At 42.1% G+C, this 25,033-nt stretch overlaps 2 protein-coding genes across 4 annotated transcripts in view; both read left to right on the top strand.

Annotated features, from left to right (window-relative positions):
• Positions 1 to 2,386, top strand: part of MERTK (MER proto-oncogene, tyrosine kinase) — a 117,359-nt gene extending 114,973 nt beyond the window's left edge. Inside the window, exon 19 of the mRNA XM_057743039.1 lies at positions 510 to 2,386. Coding sequence (XP_057599022.1) covers positions 510 to 1,023 — 514 coding nt within the window. The 3' untranslated portion in view covers positions 1,024 to 2,386. The remainder of the gene's footprint in view (positions 1 to 509) is intronic.
• Positions 2,387 to 23,539: 21,153 nt separating this feature from the next.
• The window catches only part of TMEM87B (transmembrane protein 87B), a 53,206-nt gene continuing 51,712 nt past the window's right edge, over positions 23,540 to 25,033 (top strand). The window contains exons 1-2 of one of the 3 annotated variants that reach the window (XM_057740943.1): positions 23,693 to 23,830; positions 24,671 to 24,838. In XM_057740943.1, the coding sequence (XP_057596926.1) occupies positions 24,809 to 24,838 (30 nt within the window). In that variant the 5' untranslated portion in view covers positions 23,693 to 23,830; positions 24,671 to 24,808. Of the gene's footprint in view, positions 23,831 to 24,670; positions 24,839 to 25,033 lie in introns of all 3 variants that reach the window. The other 2 variants (XM_057740944.1, XM_057740942.1) reach the window with 2 other exon arrangements.

Below are 25,033 nucleotides of genomic sequence, written 5' to 3'. Positions count from 1 at the left end.
CGGCTAGTATCTCTGAAAGTACCTCACACGATGGCCGTCACCTAGTAAATACTGATGACAGGTCGGCGGCTGTTATTGTTACTGGAGGAGGCAGAGGTCACGGACGAGGGCAGGGGCCCCCGTGTCTGCGAGTGGCTGTGCGTTTCTCCTTCATGTAGCAGCATCACGTGGCCAAGGCTAGTAGCCCCCCCACACGCTGAGAGGCTGCGGCCACCCCGAATCAGGAACTGTCCCAGCCCAGGGCTCAGCTGTCGATGTCATGGCAATGCCCTCATTCTTCACACACCTGCCCATCCCAACCCACCTCTCGATTTCATTCCTCCAGCCTTCCAGGACCTGCAACAGTGGTGAGTGTGGAGCCGGTGCTGACACCTGTCTGCTCTGAGGACCCCACTCACCCCCTCTTCCCCGAGTCCCTCCACTCCTGCCCGAGTGGGAAAACCCAGGATGGATTGCACTTAGGCTGTAGGTGCTGTGCCGAGAGGTAACACACACCTCTTTGCTTCTAGGTATGAAATCATGCACTCTTGCTGGAGAGCTGAGCCCTTGGACCGCCCCACCTTTGCAATGCTGAGGCTGCAACTAGAAAAGCTCTTGGAAAGTTTGCCTGACATTCAGGACAAAGCCAACATCATTTACGTCAACACACAGTTTCCAGAAAGCAGCGAGGGCCAGGCTGAGGGCTCGGCACTTGCTCAGATGGACATGAGCATCGATCCCAATGCGATCATTGCTTCTTGCACGCCCAGCCCCACCATCAGCGTGGTCACAGCAGAAGTGCATGACAACAGACCTCCCGAGGGAAGGTACATCCTGAACGGGATCAGCGAGGCATGGGAAGACCAGGCTTCTGCCGCGCTGGCGACAGGAACAGTGGGAAAGAACGGTGTTTTACCGGAGGACAGACTGGTAAGGAATGGGGTCTCCTGGTCCCAGTCTAGCACGCTGCCCTTGGGGAGCCCAGTGCCAGGTGAAATTTTATTTGCCGACGACTCCTCAGAAGACTCAGAAGTCCTCATGTGAGGAGACCTAAGAGACATTCCCAAACCCGCCTTATGAGAACCCACATACACTTGATGTTTTGGATTATTTGTCTTGCATACCAAGTAAATGCTCCGGCCCGAAAGCACCACATGAATGTTGTCAAGTGAGTCATCATTTTAAAATACGTAATATATATTTATTTAAAGAGAAAATATCTATATGTATATGGTGGAAAGAGACAGATATTCTATTTTAATAAAAGATGACTTATCTTGTGTCACTTTTCTGGCAGATCTTAACAGGTAAGCTCTAACAGCCTCATCTCCACAGCAGTTCCTGGATGTTAACGTCGGCACGATGTTGTTTTTTAAAATTCTCTTCCTTTTTCATGACTGTAAGATATTTGTAAAATAAAATGCCATATTTGCCTTTGCTTCTGGTCTTAAGGAAAATCTGGTGTTTGCACCTGACTCATCTGTTTGATAAGTGATTCATTTCATAGTTAAAGTTTTATAACTGATGAATTCTCCGATCTGGCTTCCTAATAAAATATGAATGAGGAAAGATGTGTGGTATTTACTCGAGACTTGGAAAGACACAGTCACTGGCTGTCTCAATGCCTTTGCAAAGAAATTCCCTTGATTCCTGGCCCGCAATGCCATTGCTCTGACCACTCTTGACGTTGTATTTTTAAAGATACGGAAAAACCACTCCAGAGAGCCCAAATGAAGAATATAAAAAAAAAAAATACTAGATACAATCTGAGTGGAAAGATTTAAAATAAATCGTAGAAGGACTTCCCTGGCGGTCCAGTGGTTAGGACTCCACACTTCCACTGCAGGGGACACAGGTTCAGTCCCTGATCGGGGAACTAAGATCCCACATGCCGTACAGTGTGTCCCCCACCAAAAAAAAACAGAAAAAAGGAAAAGAAAAGAAAAAGAAAAAAAATTTGTAGAAGAGAGTCCAAGAGGTGAAGCACTTTTCTGTCGGAAGACTTGACTTGTAGGAGGGAGATGCAGGCAGTGGACAGGGAACAAGCTTAGAGCTTAGGACCCCTGAGTTCACATCCCGGCTCGGCTGGGTGGTAACAGCCGCTGCTGGTTGAGCACTTGTTATGTCTCCAGCACGTCATGTGAACTGTGCATTAATCTGTACATCACTAACATGGGTACCAGTGCCATCATCACACATGGGCCAGGAAACCGAGGCTGGAAAGGTTGAGGGCCTGCCATGGCCCACGTCTGGAGAGGGCAGGAGGCAGAATTCAGAACCAAGGAATCTGATTCTGGCTGACTCTAAGCAAGTGATTTGGGGGTCTGTTCCAGAGCCTCTTGACCTTTTAACTTTATTTAACAAACACATGGATAGCACTTATTATGTGGCCAGGCCCGGCAGTCATTTATTCCTCATAACAACCCTACCAGGTAGGTATTGGGTTGGCCAAAAAGTTCATTCAGGTTTTTCCATACCATCTTGGGGAAAAACCCGAACGAATTTTTGGCCAACCCAATACTACTGTTATCCCCATTTCACAGATGGGCAGACCGAGGCAAGAGGAGGCTCACTTACTCTACTAGTAAAGCAGGAGACTGATGTGATCAGTTTCTGTGTTGATCCCTCCAGCCCCCAGGGCAGCCACACAGGCCCAGGGCCGCTGGCATCCTAGGTCTGTTGCACCTGTGAATAGCCTCACTCAACCCACCACAGCCTGCAAGGATCAGCGTGTGGCCCTCACAGCCTGGGTCCTGGTCCCGGCTGCCATTCCAGATGCCCCAGTCTCCAGGATCAGCCAGCTCTATTGTTACTGTGAAATGCTCCAGACAAGAAAGTTCTGAGGCTTGGAAAAGAATCTGTATTGTTAGGAGAAATGCCAGCACCATATTTTATCAGTGAAAGGAAAAAATAAAAGGCTGCTAGAGCCTATAAAGATAATTTCTACTGTTGGAAATTTTTGAATGGTTATTTGAAAATCAATAAAAAGTTTTATATCATTTACTTGTGCAAATAAAGTTTCCTATTGGTGGTGACTGTTGAGAATGTCTTGATCAGGAACTGACTGGCTAGTTTCAGCAAAAAAAACCCAAGGTAAAAAGCTATGTTTTCAAGGAATTCCCCGGCAGTCCAGTCGTTAGGACCCCAAGCTTCCACTGCAGGGGGCACAGGTTCAATCCCTGGTCTGGGAACTAAGGTCTCACATGTTGCACAGCCATAAAAACAAAAAACAAAAAAGTACGCATCTGTAAGATAAGAAAGCAAATTGAAAAACGTACTTGGGAGTTTCATACACATTTAATATTAAATATCTAAATTAATATGCTTTGTGTTTTGCATTTCTAATTTTAATTACATAATGTAAACAAATATATAATGAATAGGTCATCGAATGTCCACAGCTCCCTAAATCCTGTCCAGTGTGCTCAGTATATGCCGTGTGGCCTGAGAAGGACTGGGACGTCTGGGCCATTTCGGCCATAGAGAGAAAGCGTTTCCTGAGCCATTAACAAGCACGGCAGAGAAATTCATGTCAACCCCACAGCCAGGCGCCAGGGCCCAGGGTAGATGGGGTGGGATGAGCAGAGCTCCCATCCCAGCCTCTTTCCCCAAGAGGAGACTGGAGCAGGACCACCCTTATTCACACGCTTAAAGTCTCCTCATGAGACCATTGCAACCACCGTGTTCTTCTCTCAACCACAGTGGAGTGTTTGAAAGAAGTAACCTTCAGAGGACCCGATCCCTGGCAACATCGTGTACAGCTTTCTGAGCGTGAACTGAAAATAGCCTTTCAAGTACTCTTTTGTATAAATTCAAATTACTTTTTTTAGTCTTTATGGGAGTATGATTGCTTTACAATGTTGTGCTAGTTTCTGCTGTACAACAAAGTGAATCAGCTATATGTACATATATACCCTCACTGAGCCTCCCTGCCACTCTCCCTATCCCACCCCTCTAGGTTGTCACAAAGCATTGAGCTGATCTCCCTGTGCTCTGCAGCAGCTTCCCACTAGCTATCTATTTTACATTTAGTAGTGTATTTATGTCGAAAAGGTACATGTACCATAATGTTCATTGCAGCATTATTTACAATAGCCAGGACATGGATGCAACCTAAATGTCCATCGACAGATGAATGGATACAGAAGATGTGGCACATATATACAATGGAAATTACTCAGCCATAAAAAAGAATGAAATTGAGTTATTTGTAGTGAGGTGGATGGACCTAGAGTCTGTCATACAGAGTGAAGTAAGTCAGAAAGAGAAAAACAAATATCGTACGCTAATGTGCACATATGGAATCAAATTACTTTTGTAAGTGGTTCTTATGGGCAAAAAGTGGGGAAGAGAAAGAAAACAAGGAAAAACAGGTCAGGTCATTCTTTTCAGCCAGGCTGGGACAGGGCTGAGGAGAGCGAGAGAAATAAACAAATACCAGAAATACTCATGTCCTACAGGTGAGAGTAGCTCTGCCTTGGGAGGTTTATTTTTTCCTCTCTTCCTTCCTTCCCTCCCTCCCTCCTTCCCCTCCCCTCCCCACTTCTCTCCTTTCTTTCTTCTTTCCTTTCCTTTTCTTTTCTCTCCCCCGCCCAGCCCCCCTTTCCATTCCTTTTTCTGGCCTTTCTTTCTGCGTAGAAAGGAGAAGTGAGAATCAGGGCCTCATGCGTCAGGCCAGGTAGCCTGCAGCAAGGGCTGGACAGGAACCAGTCCTGTGAGCATTCCTTGGGTGATCTCGGGCAGGTCACTTTGCTCTCCCGGAGCCCAGGTGTCCATCAGTGTGCGGTAAAGATAGCGACGCCTTTTCCTGCAACCCCTGGGTGGTTGTGTAGGAAGGGGAGGTGGCAAGATCTTTGAAAGGACCTTATGCACGTTATTGAGGTTTTCCCCAATTAGACGCTTCTCCCAATTCCATTGCTTATACAGTGCAAACTCACCATTTGTCATAGTAGAAATATTGTCCCTGATTATGTTATCAACTGCCTCCAAAATAATGCAAACTAACTCAAAAAGAAAACAAAAGGACTTAATCTTTGCCAGTGATGGACGCAGTGGGGGAGGTTGGCAGAGTGTAGGAGACTGGCCCTCATCCCCCAGAGGAAGGCAATTCCCTACAGTGATGCCCAGATACCTCTCCTGTTGGTCTCATCCTGGAGTTTAGTTATTTGACCCTTGGTGACCTTTCTCTTTCCACATGTGGGTGATGGCAAGCAGTGATGACTTTATCAACAGGATTTGGGGACCTGAGGTGTCAGAGTGCCCTCCAGGGAGGGGGAGACCCTCCCTCTGCCTTCCTGTCCCCCAGACCAAGCAGAGATTCCCGCTCAGGAATCGGGCCAAACCACAGCTATCTTACAAATCGGGTCGATTCTGACCAGACTTGACCTGACTCATGAAAGTAAAGACCTTTGTAACTTCTCCTGGTCAATGACAAAAGCAAGTTGGAACTTCTGCTGAGTCGGTCGGAAAATAACTCACCCGAAAATAAACCAGTTATAACAGCAACTTCACTTCTCTAAAGACATTTAGGTACCTTGAGTGACAAATGGGAAAACGGGAAGTTTTGGTTTCTTTAATGAACATTTCAGTAACGCGCAATGTTTCTATATGTAGATTTTATTTTCTCCCTTTTAAAGCTCTAAGCATAGAAGTAAACCTGCCGATTCTATTTAACTTGAAAAAGCACGTCTAAATTACCTAATTTTTTTGTATTTTAATGTAATAATTATTTCTAGACATTGTAACCCAAAGATCACTCCTGTAGAATATTTTCATGTATACTATTTTTTATTGAAACAGGATTCCATGCATAGGTTTTTGAAAGAGACATTTGAGAATTATCTGTATTAACCCTTCCTACCTCTTAAGGACACAATAATTTTAAATTAACCAGTGGATTAAATATATGCAGTGTATTGTATGTCAATTGTATCTCCATAAAATTCTTTAAAAAATAAATTAATTAACCAGTGGATTTATTGAGACTGCACAACTATAAACTCTAAAGAAAGTGTTTCCAAACATCAGCGATATAAGGATACATACAATTAACTCACTTGTTCAACTGCTAGTCACTGAGAATATTAATGACTATGTTTAGAACAGAATTGGGACATTGGGATTTACAAAGCACAGCAATCTAGGTCTTGCTGTCTTGGATAACAGTCCAGAAGAGGGAATAGGCAGCTTCAAATGAATACTTTCTTTTAAAGAATATTCCTCAGAATGCTCTGACTTGCCCATTTTGTTGAAGTCCTTTAATCCCACAGTAAAGCAGACCAGCCAAGCCTGCAGATGCTGTTTAGACTCTATAACAAACCTCAGAACTAGAGATCAAATGCTTTCCCTGGAAGCAGGCTCTAAGGCCCAGCCCCATATGACTTAAAAAAGGGCCATCAGTGGGAGTTTGAAAACCCAGGTTCCATCATACTGCAGTCTGAACAGTTCAAGAGAACGCAGGCTGCTTCTTTAACTCCATGAGTACTGAGGCTTGTTTTAACAAAGTTTCTCCAAAGACCGAAGATAGTCTCTCATTCAAAATGTGTAGCTCTCCCACTCTTTTTCTTCCTGTATTTCAGGTGAGGTTATCTGTAATGATCTACCTTCAGGGTTGCTGTTACTTCCTTCTGCTGACTCATATCTGCTGTTGGGCCCTTCTGGTGAGTTTTTCATTTTAGTAATTGTGCTTTTGCAACTCCAGAAGTTCCATTCAGTTATTTTCATAACTTCTCTTTCTTTATTGACATTCTCCATTGATTAAAAAAACATGGTTTTCTTTCATTGTTTGAACCTATTTATAAACAGGTGCTTTTTTAAATAATAAAGTGTTTAAGTCCAACATCTGGATCCCTTCAGGAAGAGTTCCTATTGACTACTTTTGTCCTGTGTATGTGTTCATATTCTTGTTTATTTGCCCGATTAATGTATTTCTGTTGAAACTGGATATTTCCGGTCATAAATTGCAGCAACTACGGATTCTAATTTGTCTCTCCTTCCAGGGTAGCTGTTATCACCACTGTTTCTTTAGGGGTTTGCCTGAGCTATTTCTATAGATTGTGTTTCCCTTGCAATGTTTGAATACTGGTACCTCTGCTCAGTTGCTTTTGTAAAATTATTCTTTTTTTTTTTAATTTTTTAAATTTTTATTTATTTATTTATTTATTTTGGCTGCTCCAGGTCTTAGTTGTGACATGTAGGATCTTCGCTGCAGCATGCAGGCTTTTAGTTGCAGCATGCAGACTCCTAGTTGCTGCATACAGACTCTTAATTGTGGCATGTGGGATCTAGTTCCCTGACCAAGGATAGAACCTGGGACCCCGGCAATGGGAGCATAGAGTCGTACCCACTGGACCACCAGGGAAGTCCCAAAATTATTCCTATTTTTATTTTTAAGTCTGGCTTTTAAGAGGTCATCCCTGAACCAGCATAGCTTAGTAAGTAAGCCAATCATTGATCAGACATTGTACTTAAACATCTTGTGCCAATGAGGTCTCCACCTTTAGTTTGTGGATCTGTCTATAGCTTGGATAATATGTTCCAAGTTCAGGAAGTTTACAAGTCTGCCTGGCATTCACAGTGTTTCTTGAATAGGCAGTGACTAGTAGTTCACTAAATGTGAATGGATGAAATATTCCAATCCAAAGTCAGAGATCGTCAGTCTGGATAAAAAGGGACTTTTATCCAGAATATGTAAATAATTCTTACAACTCAACAGTAAAATGACAACTTAATTTTTATTTTTTTCTTCCAGTTTTATAAAGATATAATTGACATACAGCACTGTATAAATTTAAGGTCTACGGCATCACAATTTGACTTACATATGTCATGAAATGATACTACAGTAAGTTTGGTGAACCTCCATCATCTCATATACATACAAAATTAAAGAAATAGAAAAAAAATTTTTCCCTTGAGATGAGAACCCTTGGGATTTACTCACTTAACAACTTTCATGTATCACATTCAGCAGTGTCAACCATATTTATCAGGTTGTACATTACATCCCTAGTACTTATTTCTCTTATAATTGAAAGTTTGTACCTTCTGACCACCTTCATCCAATTTCCCCTCTTGCCACCCTCCACTTCTGGAAATCACAAATTTGATCTCTTTTTCTATGGGTTTATTTGTTTTCAAACTGTAATTGACCTACAACACTATGTTAGTTTCTGTTACACAACATTGTGATTTGATATTTCTATACATTTCAAAATGATCACCAGGATAAGTCTAGTTACCATCTGTCACCATACAAAGATATTACATAGTTACTGACTATATTCCCCACACTGTAAATTTCATATCCGTGACTTACTTATTTTGCAAATGAAAGTTTGTACCTCTTAATCTCCCTCACCTATTTCTCTCCTCCTCCTGCCTCTCTTCCTTCTGTCAACCACCTGTTTATTCCCTGTATCTACAACTCTGTTTCTGTTTCATTATATTTGTTTATTTCTTTTTTAGATTCCACATATAAGTGAAATCATACAGTATTTGTCTTTCTCTAACTTATTTCACTTAGCATAATGCCCCCCAGTTCCATCCATGTTGCTGCAAATGGCAAGATTACATTCTTTTTTATGGCTAATATTCCATGGTGTATATATACACCACATCTTCTTTATCAGTTCATCTCTTAATGGGCATTTGAAAACACAAAAGACCCCAAATAACCCAAGCAATCTTGAGAAAGAATAAAACTGGAGGTATCATACTCCTTGATTTCAAAATATAATACAAAGCTACTGTCATCAAAACAGTATACTGGCATGAAAGCAGATATATAGATCAATGGAACAGAATAGAGAACTCAGAAATAAACCCACACTTACATGGACAAAGTAGGCAAGAGTATACAAAGGGGTAAAGACCACCTCTTCAATAAATAGCATTGGGAAAACTGAACAACTACATGCAAAAGAATCAAACTGGACTGCTTTCTCACACCATACACAAAAATAAATTCAAAATGGATTGAAGACTTAAGTGTAAGACCTGAAACAGTAAAACTTCTAGAAAAATACATAGGCAGTATGCTCTTTGACATCCATCCTAGCAAAAATTTTGGGGGTATGTCTCCTCAGGCAAAGGAAACAAAAGCAGATACAAACAAATGGGACTACATGAAACTAAAAAGCTTTTGCCTAACTAAGGAAACTCTCAACAAAACAAAAAGCTGCCCACTGAATGGGAGACTATATTTGCAAATGATATATCCAATAAGTGGTTAATATCCAAAATATACAAATAAGCTAAATTTTGAAACAAACAAAAAAACTGCCCAACGTTAAAAAGGGCAAAAGATTTGAATATACTTCTCCTAAAAAAAGATATACAATGGCCATTAACACATGAAAAGATACCTCACACCATTAGTAATTAGGGAAATGCAAATCAAAACCAGGATGAGCTACCACTTCACAGCTACTAGGATGGCTATAACCTAAAAGACATAATAACAAGTGTTGCTAAGAATAACAAGTGTTGCTAATAACAAGTGGAGAAATTGGAACCGTCATACGTTGCTGATGGGATTGTAAAATGGTGCAGCTGCTTTAGAAAATGGTTTGGCAGTTTCTTAAGTAAACATAGGATTACCACATTATCCACCAATTCCAGTCCTAGTCATATGATCAAAAGAATTGAAAACATATGTTCACACAAAAACTTACACATGAATGTTCCAGGGACTTCCCTGGTGGTACAGTGGTTAAGAATCCACCTGCCTACGCAGAGGACACAGGTTCAATCCCTGGTCTAGGAAGATCCCACATGCTTCAGAGCAACTAAGCTCATGCACCACAACTACTGAAGCCTGTGCACCCTAGAGCCTGCATGCCACAACTACTGAGTCTGCATGCTGCAGCTACTGAAGCCTGCATGCCTAGAGCCCATGCTCCGCAACAAGAGAAGCCATCACACTGAGCCCCTGCTCACCACAACTAGAGAAAGCCCACACACAGCCACAAAGACCCAACACAGCCAAACAAAGAAACAAACAAAAACCTTACACGTGAATGTTCCATAGCAGCAACATTCACAAGAGCCAAAAGGTGGAAACAATCTGAATGTCCATCAGTGGATGAATGGATAAACCAAGTGTAGGGTATCTATGCGGTGGAATACTATTCAGCCATAAAAAGAGTGACGTAGACCCATGATGCAACAAGGATTAACTCTGAAAATAATATGCTAAGTGAAAGGAGCTGATCACAAAGGACCACATATTGTACGATTCCATTTACGTGACATATCCAGAGTAGGCAAATCCACAGAGACCGTAGACGAGTGGTTGCCAGGGACTGAGGGTGCAGGGAATAAAAGTGACTGCTAATGGGTTCATGGTTTCTTTGGGGCCTGATGGAAGTGTTCTAAAACCAGTGGTGATGCTTAAACAACTTTGTAAATATACTAAAAAACACTGAAATGTATACTTAAGTGGGTGAATCTTATGGTATGTAAGTTATATCTCAATAGAGATGTTGTAAAAAAAGGTAATATAGTATACTAGTAACATATATGGAAAAAAACCCACAAGGTCATCTCAGTAGACAGAAAACACCTACACTCACTAATGATAAACACTCTCACAAAACTATGGGACTTCCTAGGTGGCACAGTGGGTAAGAATCCGCCTGCCAATGCAGGGGACGTGGGCTCAATCCATGTCCCAGGAAGATCCCACATGCCGTGGAGCAACTAAGCCCATGCACCACAACTATTGAGCCTGCGCTCTAGAGCCTGTAAGCCACAACTATTGAGCCCATGTGCCGCAACTACTGAAGCCCACGCACCTAGAGCCTGTGCTCCACAACAAAAGAAGCTACCACAATAAGGAGCCCGTGCATCACAATGAAGAGTAGCCTCCACTTGCTGCAACTAGAGAAAGCCTGTGTGCAGCAATGAAGACACAATGTAGCCAATAAATAAATAAATAAATTTATTTTAAAAAAATGGTCCACATCAAAAAAAAAATCTTAAAAAAAAAAAAAAAAACTCTCACAAAACTAGTTCTTAAGGGACATTTCTCAACCTGATAAATGGCATCTACCAAAAAAAACCTATGGCTAACATTATCCTTAGTAGTTAAAGACTGATGCTTTCTCCTAACATTGAGAACAAGGCAAGAATGTCTGCTTTGCCACTTCTATTCACCATTGTAAGAGGGTCTAGCTGGTGCAATAAGGCAAAAGGCAAAAGGCAAAAAACAAACAAACAAACAAAACCCCACCAAGGAAAGATGCCCAGGTTGGAAAAAGAAGTAGTAAACTGTCTTTATTCACAGATGACATGTTTGTGTATGTGGAAAAATCCCAAAGAATTCACACGCACACACACACACTCACACGCACACACACACTCACACACACACACACACACGAGAACTACTAAATGAGCTTAGCAATGTCACAGGACCCAAGACCAATATACAAAAAGTATTGCATTTATACTGTCAATGAACAATCGAAAAGTTAAGAAAAAAATTCTAGTCACGATAGCACCAAAAAGAATAGAAACAAATGCTACATCTGAAGTAGACTGAAAACTGCAAAACAGTGCTGAGAAAAATTAAAGGTCTAAATACCTGGAGAGACAGTTCACATTCATGGATTGAAACACCCAAAACTGTCAAGATGACAATTCTCCCCAAACTGATCTATAATTTCAATGCAATCCCAATCAAGAGTCCTTCAGTTTTTTGTGTGTAAAATTGAGAAGCTGATCCTAAAGTGTATACAGAAATGCGAAGAACCTAAAATAGGCAAAACACTTTGGAAAAAAAGAACCAAATTGAAAGACTCAAACTATATGATTTCAGAACTCTTCAAGAATCGGATATCCGTAGACTGAAAAAAAAATCCATCCACAGAAATTAACTCACGATAGATTATAGACATAAACGTAATGGTTAAAACTATGAAACTTTTGGAAGAAGACTTAGGAACAAAAATCTTTGCGATCTTCGGTTAGGCAAAGCATTGGTTGTAGATACAACACTCAAGCACAGTCCATAGAAGGGTAAACTGATAAACTGGACTTCATCAACATGTTTAAATTTTGTTCTGTGAAAGACACTGTTAAAAGAATGAAAAGACATGAAAAGGCTCAACATCGTTAGCCATTAAAGAAATACAAATTAAACCACGATGAGATACCACTACATGCCCACTAGAACGGTTATAATAGGAAAGACAAATACCAAGTATTGAAGATATGCAGAAACTGGAACCCTTTACGTGTTGCTATTGGAGAAAATGGTAGAGCCACTATGGAAAACAGTTTGGTAGTTTCTTTAATGGTTAAAAATAAATTTACCATAATCCCAAGGATTTCCACTCCTTGGAAACTGCCAGATAAATAAAAACATATATCCACACAAAGACGTGCCTGTGAATGCTCATAGCAGCATTATTTATAATAGCATGAAACTCGAAACAGGGACTTCTCTGGTGCTCCAGTGGTTAAGACTCTGTGCTCCCAGTGCAGGGGGCCTGGGTTCGATCCCTGGTGGGGGAAAGAAGATCCCGCAGGGCCACACGGTGTGGCCACAAGCAAACAAACAAACAAATGGAAACAATCCAAACGCCCATCCACTGGTGAGGGCATAAACAAAATGTGGCATATCCAAAAAATGGAACAAGATTTAGCAACAAAAGTGATGAACTATTAATCCATACTACAACATTCACGACTCTCAGAAACATTAAGCTAAAGGAAAGAAAGATTGCATAGTGCATGATTCCGTTTATATGAAATGGCCAAAGAAGGGGTAACGGAAAAGTTCTGAAACTACATTGTAGTGATACTTGCAGAACTCTGTAAAATTTACTAAAAATGATTGAATTTTAACTTAAAATAGGTAAATTTTATGGTATGTAAGTTATATCTCAATAAAATTGGTTTTGTTTTGTTTTTTAATTTTAACTGTATTCTTGGGACTTCCCTGGTGGTCCAGTGGTAAAGAATCTGCCTCCCAATGCAGAGGACGCGGGTTTGATCCCTGGTTGAGGAACTAAGATCCCACAGCTACGGAGCCTACGCGCCCTGGAGCCTGAGCGCTGCAACTAGAGAGAGAAAACCCACCTGCCACAACTAGAGAGAAGCCCGTGTGCTGCATTGAAGAGCCTGCACACAGCAACAAATGCCTCAATGAAGATCCCGCATGCTGCAACTAAGACCCTACCTAGCCTAAATAATTAAATAAATGAATAAATAAATAAATAAAACTTTATTCTTGTAGATATTTCAAATCCTTTATCTTTCTGAACTGTGGACTGATAAAAAGCAAGCTCTTAAGGACTCCTCAAAATGATTAACAGATGATTCTTCATTTTTGCTTAACCTTTCAAAAAATTAGACAAAACTTGCAGTTTTTACGTTTTAAATTAAGACATGTTGCAAATTATAGAAAATTATTCATATTAATATAATGTAGGGAATTAGAATATGCCACCTCGAAATATGCCGCTTTGGCATAAGGGTGATTTTGAGCAGGAGGCACCACCAGATGCAGAGAGAAGCCTTCCCCAAGCTTCCCTTATCTGACTAAAAGCAGAAACCTCTGAAAAATGAGGATTACCATAAATATCCTTTCCAGGGGAAGTTTTACGGCCATGAAGAAGACGGAAATTCGGGTCTGAGATGAACCTCCGTAAACAAATCTTCCTACGTTACCTTCCCCCAAACATTTACCTTCCCACAGCCTGCTGCTCTTGGGAACCTAAAAACCCTTTCCTTTGCCTGGTCACTTCTCTACCAGCGTATTGTTCTTTATTAAAATGCCACGTAAACCCTGAGTACTAACCATCCCTTTGAGTGGCTCATCACCGAGTTTTCCTACAGGTAAGTGTGATACATATGTTAATAAACGGTTTTGCTCTTGTTAATCTGTCTTTTGTCAGTCTAATGTGCAGGGGCTCAGCTGAGAACCTAGGACCATGGAGAAAAAAAGGTTTTTTTCTCCCCAATAATAGAACTCATGTACCCACTGCTCTAAATTCACCCAGTATGAACATTTCACCAAAGTATGGTCTGTCTTGGTAAATGATCTGTGTGAACTTGGAAAGAATGTGTATTCTCTTGTTTCAGGGTGAGATGTTCTATTAAGAGTAATCAGGTCAAGGGAATTCCCCGGAGGTCTAGTGGTTAGGGCTCTGCGGTTTCACTGCCAAGGGCGCGGGTTCAATCCCTGGTCAGGGAATTAACAGCCCACAAAAGCTGTGTGGTGCGGCCAAAAAAAAAAAAGATTAATCAGGTCAAGCTGGTTGATGGTATTGTTCAAGTGCATTATATCCTGACAGATTTTTGTTTGTTTGTTTATTTTTCCTGTCAATTATGCAGGGAAGATTATTGAAATCTCTGACTACAATTGTGGATCTTTCTCTATTTCCTACTATTTTTTCTTTCATTTGTCTTAAGCTCTGTTAATAGGTGGATAAGTGTATAGGATTGTTATGTTTTTCAAATGAAGCGACCCCTTTATCATTACGAAGTGACCTTGCTATATCCCTCATAATAGTCTCTGCTGTGAAATCTACTTTGCCTGATGTAAATATAGTCACTCCAGCTTTCCTCTTTGTTTTGTCAGCAGGTCATATCACTTTTCATTCTCTCAGTTTTAACCTACTTATGTCTTTATATTTAAAGTGCCTTTCTCATAGTTTGGATCTTGTTTTGTTTAACCATCTGACATTGCTGCCTTTTAATTAAGCTAGATAAACATGATTGTTGATGTGCTTGGGTTTCAGTCAATCATCTTGCTATTTGTTTTCTGTTTGTTCTATCTGTTCTTTGTTCCCTTTACCTACTTTTTCTGCCTTCTTTTGGAATAATCAATTTTTTTAATGATTTTATTTTATCTCCTATAGTTTATTAGCTACAATTTAACTTTGGTTCTAGTAATTATTTTAAGATTTATAGTAGATGTGCTTAACTTATAACAGCCTCTGTTCAAGTTATATATCATTTAAAATATAGTGTAAACACCTTACAGTGGGGCTTCCCTGATGATGCAGTGGTTAAGAATCTGCCTGCCAATACAGGGGACATGGGTTCGATCCCTGGTCTGGGAAGATCTCATGTGCCAAGGAGCAACTAAGCCCGTTCACCACAACTACTGAGCCTGTGCTCTAGAGCCTGTGAGCCACAGCTATTGAGCCCACATGCTACAATTACTGACGCCCATACACCTAGAGCCTGTGCTCTGCAGGAAAAGAAGTCACCACAATGAGAAGCCTGTGCAGCACAACGAAGAGTAGCCCTTGCTCGCCACAACTAGAGAAAGCCTGCGCACAGCAACAAAGACCCAATGCAGCCAATAAATTAATTAATCAATAAACAAATAAATTAATTAAAAAATAAGCTCACAATGATGTATTTGCATTTCTCCTTTCCTGGGCCTTATACTATTGCTGCATGGATTTCACTTTTACACATGTGATAAACCCTGAAATAGTATTACTATGTCGGTTTAAAGAGTAAAATATCTTTTAGAGATATTTTCATACTAGGAAAAGATTATATTATATTATATTATATTATATTAATCTCCACCTCGTTACTATTTCCAGTGCTCTTTATTCTTTAGTGTAAATCCAGTTTTCTGCCTGGAATGATCTTCTGAACATCTTCTAAGGCTGATCTTCTCATGATAAATTCTTTTAGCTTTTATAGATCTGAAAATATCTTTATTTCTCCTTTGTTTGGGTGTGTGTGTGTGTGTGTGTGTGTGTGTGTGTGTGTGTGTGTGTGTGTTTTGGCCGCCCCCACCTGTGCACCCTGCAGTGGAAGTATGGAGTCCTGACCACTGGACCGCCAGGGAAGTCCCTCTCCTTTGTTTTTGAAAGACATTTCTGCTGGGTATGGGAAGAATTTTTTCTTTCAACACTTTTAAACATGTTTCCCCATTGTCTTCTTTCTTGCATTATTTCTGACACGAAATTGATGCCATCCTTATCTTTTTGTCCTTTCTATATATACCTTTTTTCCTCTGTCTGCTTTCAAGATTTTTTTCTTCATAACTGATTTTATGCAGTTTCCTGTTGATATGCTTTGGTATAACCATCTTTGGATTTCTTTTGTTTGACTTGAATTGAACTTCTTGGATCTGTGGGTTCATAATTTTCATGAAATTTGAGAAAATTTCAGCCATTATTTATTCAAATATTTTTTCTGTCCCTCCCCTCTTTGGGGGATTCCAATTCCACATATATCGAGCCACTAAAACACTCATTGATTATCTGTTAACTCTTTTATTCTTTTTCATTCTCTGAGATTTTGGTTAGTTTTTATTCCTATGTCTTCAAGTTTATTAATCTTTACTTCTGCAATAGTCATTCTGCCATTAATCCCATCCAGTATATATATTTTTATATCAGGCACTGTATTTTTCATTGCTAGAAGTTTGATTTGGTCTTTTTTCTATTTTCCATGTCGCTACTTAATTCTTGAACAAATGGAATAAAGTTACAATAACTTTTAACATCCTTTTCAGCTCATTCTCACATATGTGTCAGTTCTAGGTCAGTTTCAATTGATTTTTTTCTTCCCTTTATGTCTCATATTCTCCTGATTCTTTGCATACCTGGTAACCTTTGGTTGGATGACAGGCATTGTGATTTGACCTTCTGGGCTGCTGGAGATTTTTATATTCCTATAAGTATCCTGAGCTTTGTTCTAGGACACAGTTACTTTGAAGCGATTTGATTCTTGCTTTTGAAATTTGTTAGTTGGCAATCTAGCGCTAATTATTCCCCACTGTTGAGGCAAGAACCTTTTGCATACTCCACCCAATGCCCTGTGAATTATGAAGTTTTCCAGGTTAGTTAATAGGAACAGGAATCTGCCCAGCTTTTTGTGGTACTGTTCCTTCTTATTCTTTTTGGTGATTCTTTTCTTGGATTCAGGCAGTTTCTTCAATATGCAGAGACTGATCAGTTCTCTGCTGACGATTTGGAGGACCTTCCATAGATCTCAGATTCCCTCTCTCTACAGCTCTTTCCTTTCCCTGTTCAGTCCTGCAAACTAGCTGCCTTAATTACATTGGACTCCCAGCTTGGTCTTCTAAACTCAGGGAATCTGCCACGCCCTGCTCTGTTTTTCCCTCCCTGAATTGTGGCCTGAAACCTTTCTCAAGCTAGTAAACTGGACCAATGATAGGGCTCATCTCTCTCTCTCTTTTTTTCCCTAATATTTATGTATTTATTTTATTTATTTGGTTGTGCTGGGTCTTAGCTGCAGCAGGCAGCCTCCTTAGTTGCAGCTCACCGGCTCCTTAGTTGTGGCATGCAAACTCTTAGTTGCAGCACCTGTGTGGGATCTGGTTCCCTGACCAGGGATCGAACCCGGGCCCCGTGCTTTGAGAGCTCAGAGTCTTAGCCACTGGAGCACCAGGGAAGTCCCTCTAATGTAATTTTAAAAAATGTTTTATTATGGAAAATTTCAAATACACACAGATGGGCAGGATAGCCACGTAAATGCCCCTGTATCCATCTCCAGTCTTTAAAAAATGATCAACTCGTGGTCAATCTTGTTTTCTCTGTGCCCCCACTCACTTCCTTCCCTCTTGTACTATTTTGAAGCAAATCCCAGACATCACGTAAGCTCATCTGTAAATGCTTCAGGGTGAACTTCTGCAGTGATTCCCTATCTCAGTGCCCCACCCATATTCCTCCTGTCTTTTCACTTCAGTGTGCCTGACTTCTAGCTCTCGTGCTCTGCATCTCTTTGCTTAACGCTTTCCTCAACGCATGAAGGAAAAGCTACTGTGCCCCAGCCATAGCAGGCTGGAATTGGCAGTGTGAGCGGTACCCTCCCGGGGACATCCCCCAACCAAGGACTAACAGGCATGACTAGACAAACATCCCAGCTCCCTCATCCCTTGCGTGAGCTGCCCCTGAGGCAGGTGCTTGGCATCTTTTCCCTAAGTCTCTCTGTGAGCAACATTCCCCTTGCCCACAAGGACAGCTGACTTGAGAACAACCCCCCCGTGCTTTCCTTCCCTGTCACATTTGCTCACTCCCTGTATCAGTTTGCTGGGACTGTCAGAACAAAGCACCACAGGTTGTGTGACTTCAACAACAGAGGTTTATTTTCTTACCATCCTGGAGGCTAGACGTCTGAGATTAAGGTGTCAGAGGATCAAGGTGCCGGCAGGGTTGGTTTCTTCGGAGGCCTCTCTCCTTGGCTTGTAGATGGCCGTCTCCTCCCTGTGCCTTCACATGGTCCTTTTTTCTGTGTGTGTCTGTGTCCTAATCTCCTCTTCTTATAAAGACCCCGTCATAGCGGAGTCGGGCTCACCTATATGACCTCACTTTTATCTTAATTATCTCTTCAAAGGCCCTGTCTCCACGTAGAGGGGCATTCTGAGCTACTAGGGGTTAAGACTTTAACATAGGAATTTGGGCAAGGGGAGATAATTCAGCCCCTAACACTCCCCTACTGGTGTTTCCTGCACCTTTCAAATGAACTGCTTCCACTCAAATCCTTATCTCAGGGTGTGCTTCTGGGGGAACTCAAATGAAGGAAATCTCTAAAAGATAAAAGTGCTTGAAAAAAAGTAACCAAATTCCCCCAATACACTCTTGATATCCACACTTCAGGGCTTTACCTTGTTTGACTTTGTATTATTGGCTCCTTACAGGTACATCTCACAGTGATGGCAGGGACTGCGCTTCATAGGTCTTCGTATCCTTATCCAGCCAGTGCTTTGGAGGTAGGAGGTACCAATTTTGCTTCATTTGCTTAAGTCAGTGATGTTAGGGGTTTTTTGTTTGTTTATTTTTTGGTTTTTTGGAGGCCACACGGCTTGTGGGATCTTGGTTCCCTGAGCAGGGACTGAATCTGTGCCCTCGGAAGTGAAAGTGCAGAGTTCTAACCACTGGACTGCCAGGGAATTCCTGATGTTAGTTCTAATCTTCCTTGGAAACTAGGTTATGATAGGATAGCAAAAAACCCCCACAAAATCTAAATAACAAATGAAAGCATTTGTTCTTTAATAATGTAAAATCCCTGTTGAGTCCATTACCAGCAATCTGTACAAATATGTGATACCTAGCACTGAGTAAGGCACACGATGTTTGTTGACCTATTAAGGTTTTAATGGTTTAAATTAGATGTATATATAGTATCATTAATTGAAGTTGGAAGATGAAAACTCTGGATTAAAAAGCCATTTAGAGTAGACAGTATTTTATATGAAGTATCTTCAATCTGCTAGTGTCACCTACTGGTGAGGACTGGCTAGTGTTCTAGAAACAATTCTATTTCCTAGTGCTCTTGAACTTTGATGGTTGCATAAGAAGCATCAGTAACAATAAAATTTTGACACAATAGAAAAATATTTATGTGATATACAAGTTTCTTGTGAAAAAGAACTGTTAGAAATTCAATCTAACTAGTTACTTTGTAGAATGTTCCTCAATTTGAGTTTATCCGAGGTTTCCTCATACTTCAATTTAGGTGATGCATTTTTGACAGGAATACCACAGCAGTGATGCTGTTTCTTTTCAGGGCATCAAGCACGAGACACATCACGTCTATTTGTCCCACTCCTTGTGATACTAACTTTGATCATTAAGGTGGTGTCTGCCAGGTTTCTCTACTATAAAATTACTATTTTTCCCCTTGTATTTAATAAGTAGTTTGTGGCAGATACTTCCTCATCAAACTTTTACTAATTTTAGAATCCAATTGATGATTCTGAGTCAAGATTCAGTATGACAGTTACCAAATGACAATTTTCTAACTCCATCATTCATTCTATATTTATTTGTTGATGTCCTACTGTAAGGAAGAGGTTTTCTATTTAATCACATTATTATTATTATTTATTACTGATAATAGACATCTCTGTAGGTGTGAGGTGATATCTCATTGTGGTTTTAACTTTCATTTCCCCAATGATTAGTTATGTTCAACATCTTTTCATGTGTTTGTTGGCTGTCTGTGTGTCTTCTTTGGAGAAATGTCTATTCAGGCGTTTTTCCCATTTTTTAAATTGGGTTATTTGTTGTTGGTTTTTTTGCTATTGAGTTGTATGAGTTCTTGTATATTTTGGATATTAACTTCTTACTGGATGTGTGGTTTGCAAATAGTGTCTTTCATTCTATAGGTTGCTCTTCATCTCGTTGATGGTTTCCTTTGCGGTGCAGAAGCTTATAAGTGTGATGTGGTCCCATTATTTATTTTTGCTTTTTGGTCCCAGATCCAAAAACTCTTTGCCAAGATGAATGTAAAGGAACTTACCTCCTTCATTTTCTTCTAGGAGTTTTATGGTTTCAGCTTTATGACCAAGTCTTTAAACCATTTCTGGTTGATTTTTGTGTATGGTGTAAGATAGGATCCATTATTTTGCATATAGATATCCAGTTTTCCCAGTACCACTTATTGAAGAGACTGCCCTGTCCTCATTGTGTATTCCTGAAGACTTTGTAGAAAATTCATTGACCATTATGCAAGCGTTTCTTTCCAGGGTCTCTATTCTGTTCCCTTGACCTATGTGTCTGTTTTATGCCAACAACATACTGGTTTTTTTCTTTTCTACTGTAGCTTTGTAATATAGTTTTAAAATTTTTTATTGGAGTATAGTTGAGTTACAATGTTGTGTTAGTTTCAGGTGTACAGCAAAGTGATTCAGTAATACATATACATATATTCATTCCTTTTCAGATTCCTTTCTCATATAGGTTATCACACACTATTGAGTAGAGTTTCCTGTGCTATACAGTAGATCCTTGTTGGTTATCTATCTTGTATATAGTAGTGTGTGTATGTTAATCCCAAGTCCTGATTTATCCCACCCCCCACGTTTCCCCTTTGGTAACCGTAAGTTTGTTTTTGATATCTGTAAGTCTGTTTCTGTTTTGTAAATAAGTTCATTTGTATGTGATATAGTTTAAAATTAGGAAGTGTGATGTCTCCAGCTTTGTTCTTCTTCCTCAAGATTGCATTGTCTATTTGAGGGCCTCTTATGTTTCCATACAAATTTTAGGATTTTCTATTTCTGTGGAAAAAAACGGAATTTTGATAGGGAATGCACTGAATCTTAGATCACTTCTGGGGGAATGGACACTTTAACAATAATTCTTCCAATCCAGAAATCTTTTTCAATCATTTCTCTGTCACCAAGGGCTTTGTAGTTAATAGAGAATTGTTTATCTACTCCCACTGACATCAACCAAAGTTGCAAAAGTGCTTCTCCCTCAGTTCACACCTAGAGCTGCATGGAAGATCCTATTTACGACCAGCTGATGGAGGGGTTAAGAGCCTGAGCTTGGTACGTGGATGAATGAGCTCCATATGCAGGGGCAAGTTGAAAAAGGATAGCAGCTGAGCTCTGTCTTTCAGGGGTGACCTTGAAAGACACAGGTGAGGAAGAAATCCTTCCAGTGTCCCCAGGGTGCAGCATAGGGACAGAGCTTTAGGCAGTGCATCTGGTTATTCACTTTTTGTGGAAAGAGAAGTTGTCTGAAGCTGAAATATACATGGATTTATGGGCAGTGGTTAAGTGGCTTGACCAGCTGGTCAGGAATCTGGGAGGAAATAGATTTGAGACAAGGAGATCTGGGATAGGGGGGATATGAGTGGATCAATGGAAAAGGACACAAAGTGTCCTTCGTAAATAATGTTGTACTATCGGGAGCACCTACAATGGAAGAGGCACTACATGGAGATATGACAGTGATCACCACCATTGCACCTTTTATAGGCAGCACTCATTTCTGCCATTCCCCACAGAAGACAATATGGTTTGGTCAGCAAGGCTTCTACTTGGCCTTCCCCGTTATGACAGCTCTTATTCTAGACACCGAGGCCCAGTAATAAGGTCATTTCAGCTACTAATTATGTATATTCCAATTACACAATCTGGATAATAACCAAGATAATTACCACCATGTGGGTCTGTGGACCCAGTAGATCCAATTACGGGCCCAACTCTATTCATTACCTGGTCCCTTATGCCTCTCATTCTAATAGGGAGCCAATACCAACCCAGACTCTGTGTCCAACACTCCTTGAGTTGTTTGGGTATCCCTCTTTCCCCAATGTACAGTTACCTAAATAAACTACCCCTTTGTGAAGCCATCCGGTCCTGAATCTCCTAACTTTTCTCCTCCCCAAGATGTTCCAGCCAGAAATCTTGGTTCCAGCTTAGAAGGTTCCTCTCCTTCCTAAGCTCCAGTATTTAATTACTCACCAAAGCTTTTTTATTTAAAATCTCCGTCTCCCACATCTCTGGAATCCATCCAAACCTCCATTGTCATGGAAGCTTCTTTGGTTGAGGCCATGACCTCTGAAGTAATGTAATTTGTTCTTAACTGGTCATACAAAGTATTGAAATATTCTTAACTGATCATCTATCTCATTGCCCTCCTTAACACAGTTTTCATACAACAACCAAAATGATCTGGTCACCTCATCCTTCTTGCTTAAAAACCATCTCACCACCTCTCCGATGTCTTAGACTAAAGTGCTTAGGAAGACCTGTTCTGCTACTGTTTAAATATTCCCAGTCTTGCCACTGTCCACCTCACACCAATAACTAGTCACCGGATAGGTCTTTCTGTTCCTCCAGGCCTTGGCACAGGCTATTTCCAGCCACATAGAAGTGATCAAAACTGCTTGCTGGGAAAGGTACGGATGGAATGCACGCGCAATCTTTATTACGCATTAGGTTCTCAATAATTACTGGCTACATAAGTGACTAAGGTGGCTAATAAGGCCTGATCCTCTTGACTATAAATCGATCCTATTTTACATTAATGACAATGTTAAACTAGAATTGGATTCTGTCCATTGTATTAAATGGACATTATTTCCATTTAATAACAAATAAACTACTGCAGTTCTCATTTATTCAGGTTTCACAGTCAAAAATGCCTGGCGAAGTACACAATTAAGACAGACCCAAGCTCTGCCCCTCTGAGCTTTAAGTAACCAGGCAACTTTCTTTGTTCTAAAAATTATTAACCGTTCTACCGACATTATACTCACAAGAAAATAATGCCTTGGATTCAACTGACCCTACTTCAAAGCACTTTCCAGGCACTTACCGTGAATTTGGAGAATAATTTGCTTCCCCTGAGCTGAGGGGGTTGGGGTACAGACAAATGCAGAGGATTCAAGAAACTGAAATACACAGAGCAGAACCTTAGGTAGTAGCTCCATCCTCTATTTCACACTAAGCATCCGACCAGACCCAAACGGAGTCCGGGGCCTAAGCTTCCCGCGGTGTGCTGAAGCCGCCTGCAGCTGGGGCCTGATTCCGAGCCCCGCCTCCCCTCCGGCCCCGCCCCGCCCTGCCTCCACGCCCCCCGCCCACCCCGCCCGGGCCCGCCGGACTCTAAGCCCCGCCCGTCTCCTCCATGCCCGCCCTGCGCAGAGCCCGCCTCCCCTCCCGCCCGCCTCCACACTCTGGCCCAACCCTGAGCCCCTCCCCCCGCCTCCTCTCCAGTCCCGCCTCCATGTCTGGCCCCGCCTTTGTGGTCCGACCCTTCCCCCGCCCGCCCCCTTCCCTTTCGAAGCTCTGGCCCCACCTCTAGCTCCACGCCCCGGCCGACCCTGAGCCCCGCCTCCATGTCCCGGCCACACTTCCTGGACCCGCAGCCACCTCCCGGGGGCGGAGCTGCACCAGGTGCGGGCCCGAGGCGTGGAGGGCGCCGGGAGAGCCAGGTGCGGCTTCCTGGTCAAGATGGCTCCCGCCAGCCGCGCCGGGGTCTGGCCCCCGCCCCGCCGCCGCCTTCCCCCCGGGGGCCCGCTGCTGCGCGTCGCCCTCTGTCTCCTGTGCTGCGGCCCGGCGGCTGTGGGCGCCGTCCCCGAGCCGGGGCTCTGGTCAGCGACGATCAGTGACGTAAGTGGAGTGTCGGCCCCGAGGAGGCGAGGCGCGTCTCGGGCCCTCAGCGTCCTCTCCGGGCTCGCTGGGCCCCAGGAGCCGGTCTCGGGCTTGTTCATCCGGCCGGGCCTGCTCCGGGCCCCCTGACGCCTTCTTTGGGGCCTTTGTCCGCTGTGCGCGGGGAGCGTCCGGCCCGACCTGGCCTGTGGGGACGGTCCGTCCAGCTTGTGCGCTGGGGGACTTCTCTCCCTTTTGAACCCTGTTCGTGAGGATCAGCATTCCCGAAGTCCTGGCCCCTCGCTCTGCTCAGACGTGCTCTGGCTAGATCCGGTCCTCGTTTATTCAGACCTCAGCCCGGGACCCCTCGGCACTCCTAGCGGCATCTTTGGATCTGACTCCTCCTTGTGCCCAGTGCAGCCCCAGGGCCACACCCGTGTGGCCACAGGGAGGGCTTTCCAGGGCTTCAGTTTCCGCATAGATTTAGAAAGCGCTTGTATCTTTTTTTTTCCCTCCCCTTTTCCCTTTAAATGAGAAGGGAACGTGTAATAGTCACACCACCCCTCTTTCCCTCTTTTTGGGTTCCTGAATTTCTCTTGGGCTCCTGTCACAGCTCCGGGAGTGTGTTGGGGGGCGGGGGGGGGAGGGGGGCGTGGAGCGGGACGTGTAATTAAGGGATGTGTGTAAGGCTAGTCTGGAGGCATGAGTGCGTGGAAACTTACTTTCCAGGTCAGGCCATTTGAGAACTTGACGTCGGTAGTTACATGAGATGATGTGGGGGGGAATGCAGGGGTAGAATTTTGGAAAGATTTGCTGAAGAGGGACAGGAAATCGAAGAGGCCTTATCTCCTGCTTTTCTAGAGTCAGATGATTCATCCAGCTGTTTGAGATGAGTCTTTTACACATGTATGGAAAGGATGTCCGAAATCTAAAGGCAAAACTTATATTTTGATTTTCTCAACGGGAAAAAGAAAGTAACAGAGGCTACAAATTCTCCCCATGACACAAAAGCTGCATAGAGGAACAAGAGTACGTATCTTTCTAAATCTTTAAGACCCAGTGCAACCATTTCTTCCAGGATTCTTCTGGGTTGGTGCCCTATTTTGTGTGCCAGTGATAGAGCCTGTGTATCTTCATCATTGAATTTCCCTGAACAGTAGAAAGCAAAACTCAGAGAACACACTTATGGTTTCATGCTGCTGCTGTAGTGAATGGGCAGTAGCA

The sequence above is a fragment of the Hippopotamus amphibius genome, chromosome 7, assembly GCF_030028045.1.
Source record: "Hippopotamus amphibius kiboko isolate mHipAmp2 chromosome 7, mHipAmp2.hap2, whole genome shotgun sequence".
Lineage (NCBI taxonomy): Eukaryota > Metazoa > Chordata > Mammalia > Artiodactyla > Hippopotamidae > Hippopotamus > Hippopotamus amphibius.
Note: the sequence above shows the minus strand (reverse complement) of the source record. Positions and strands in the feature narration are given on the sequence as shown.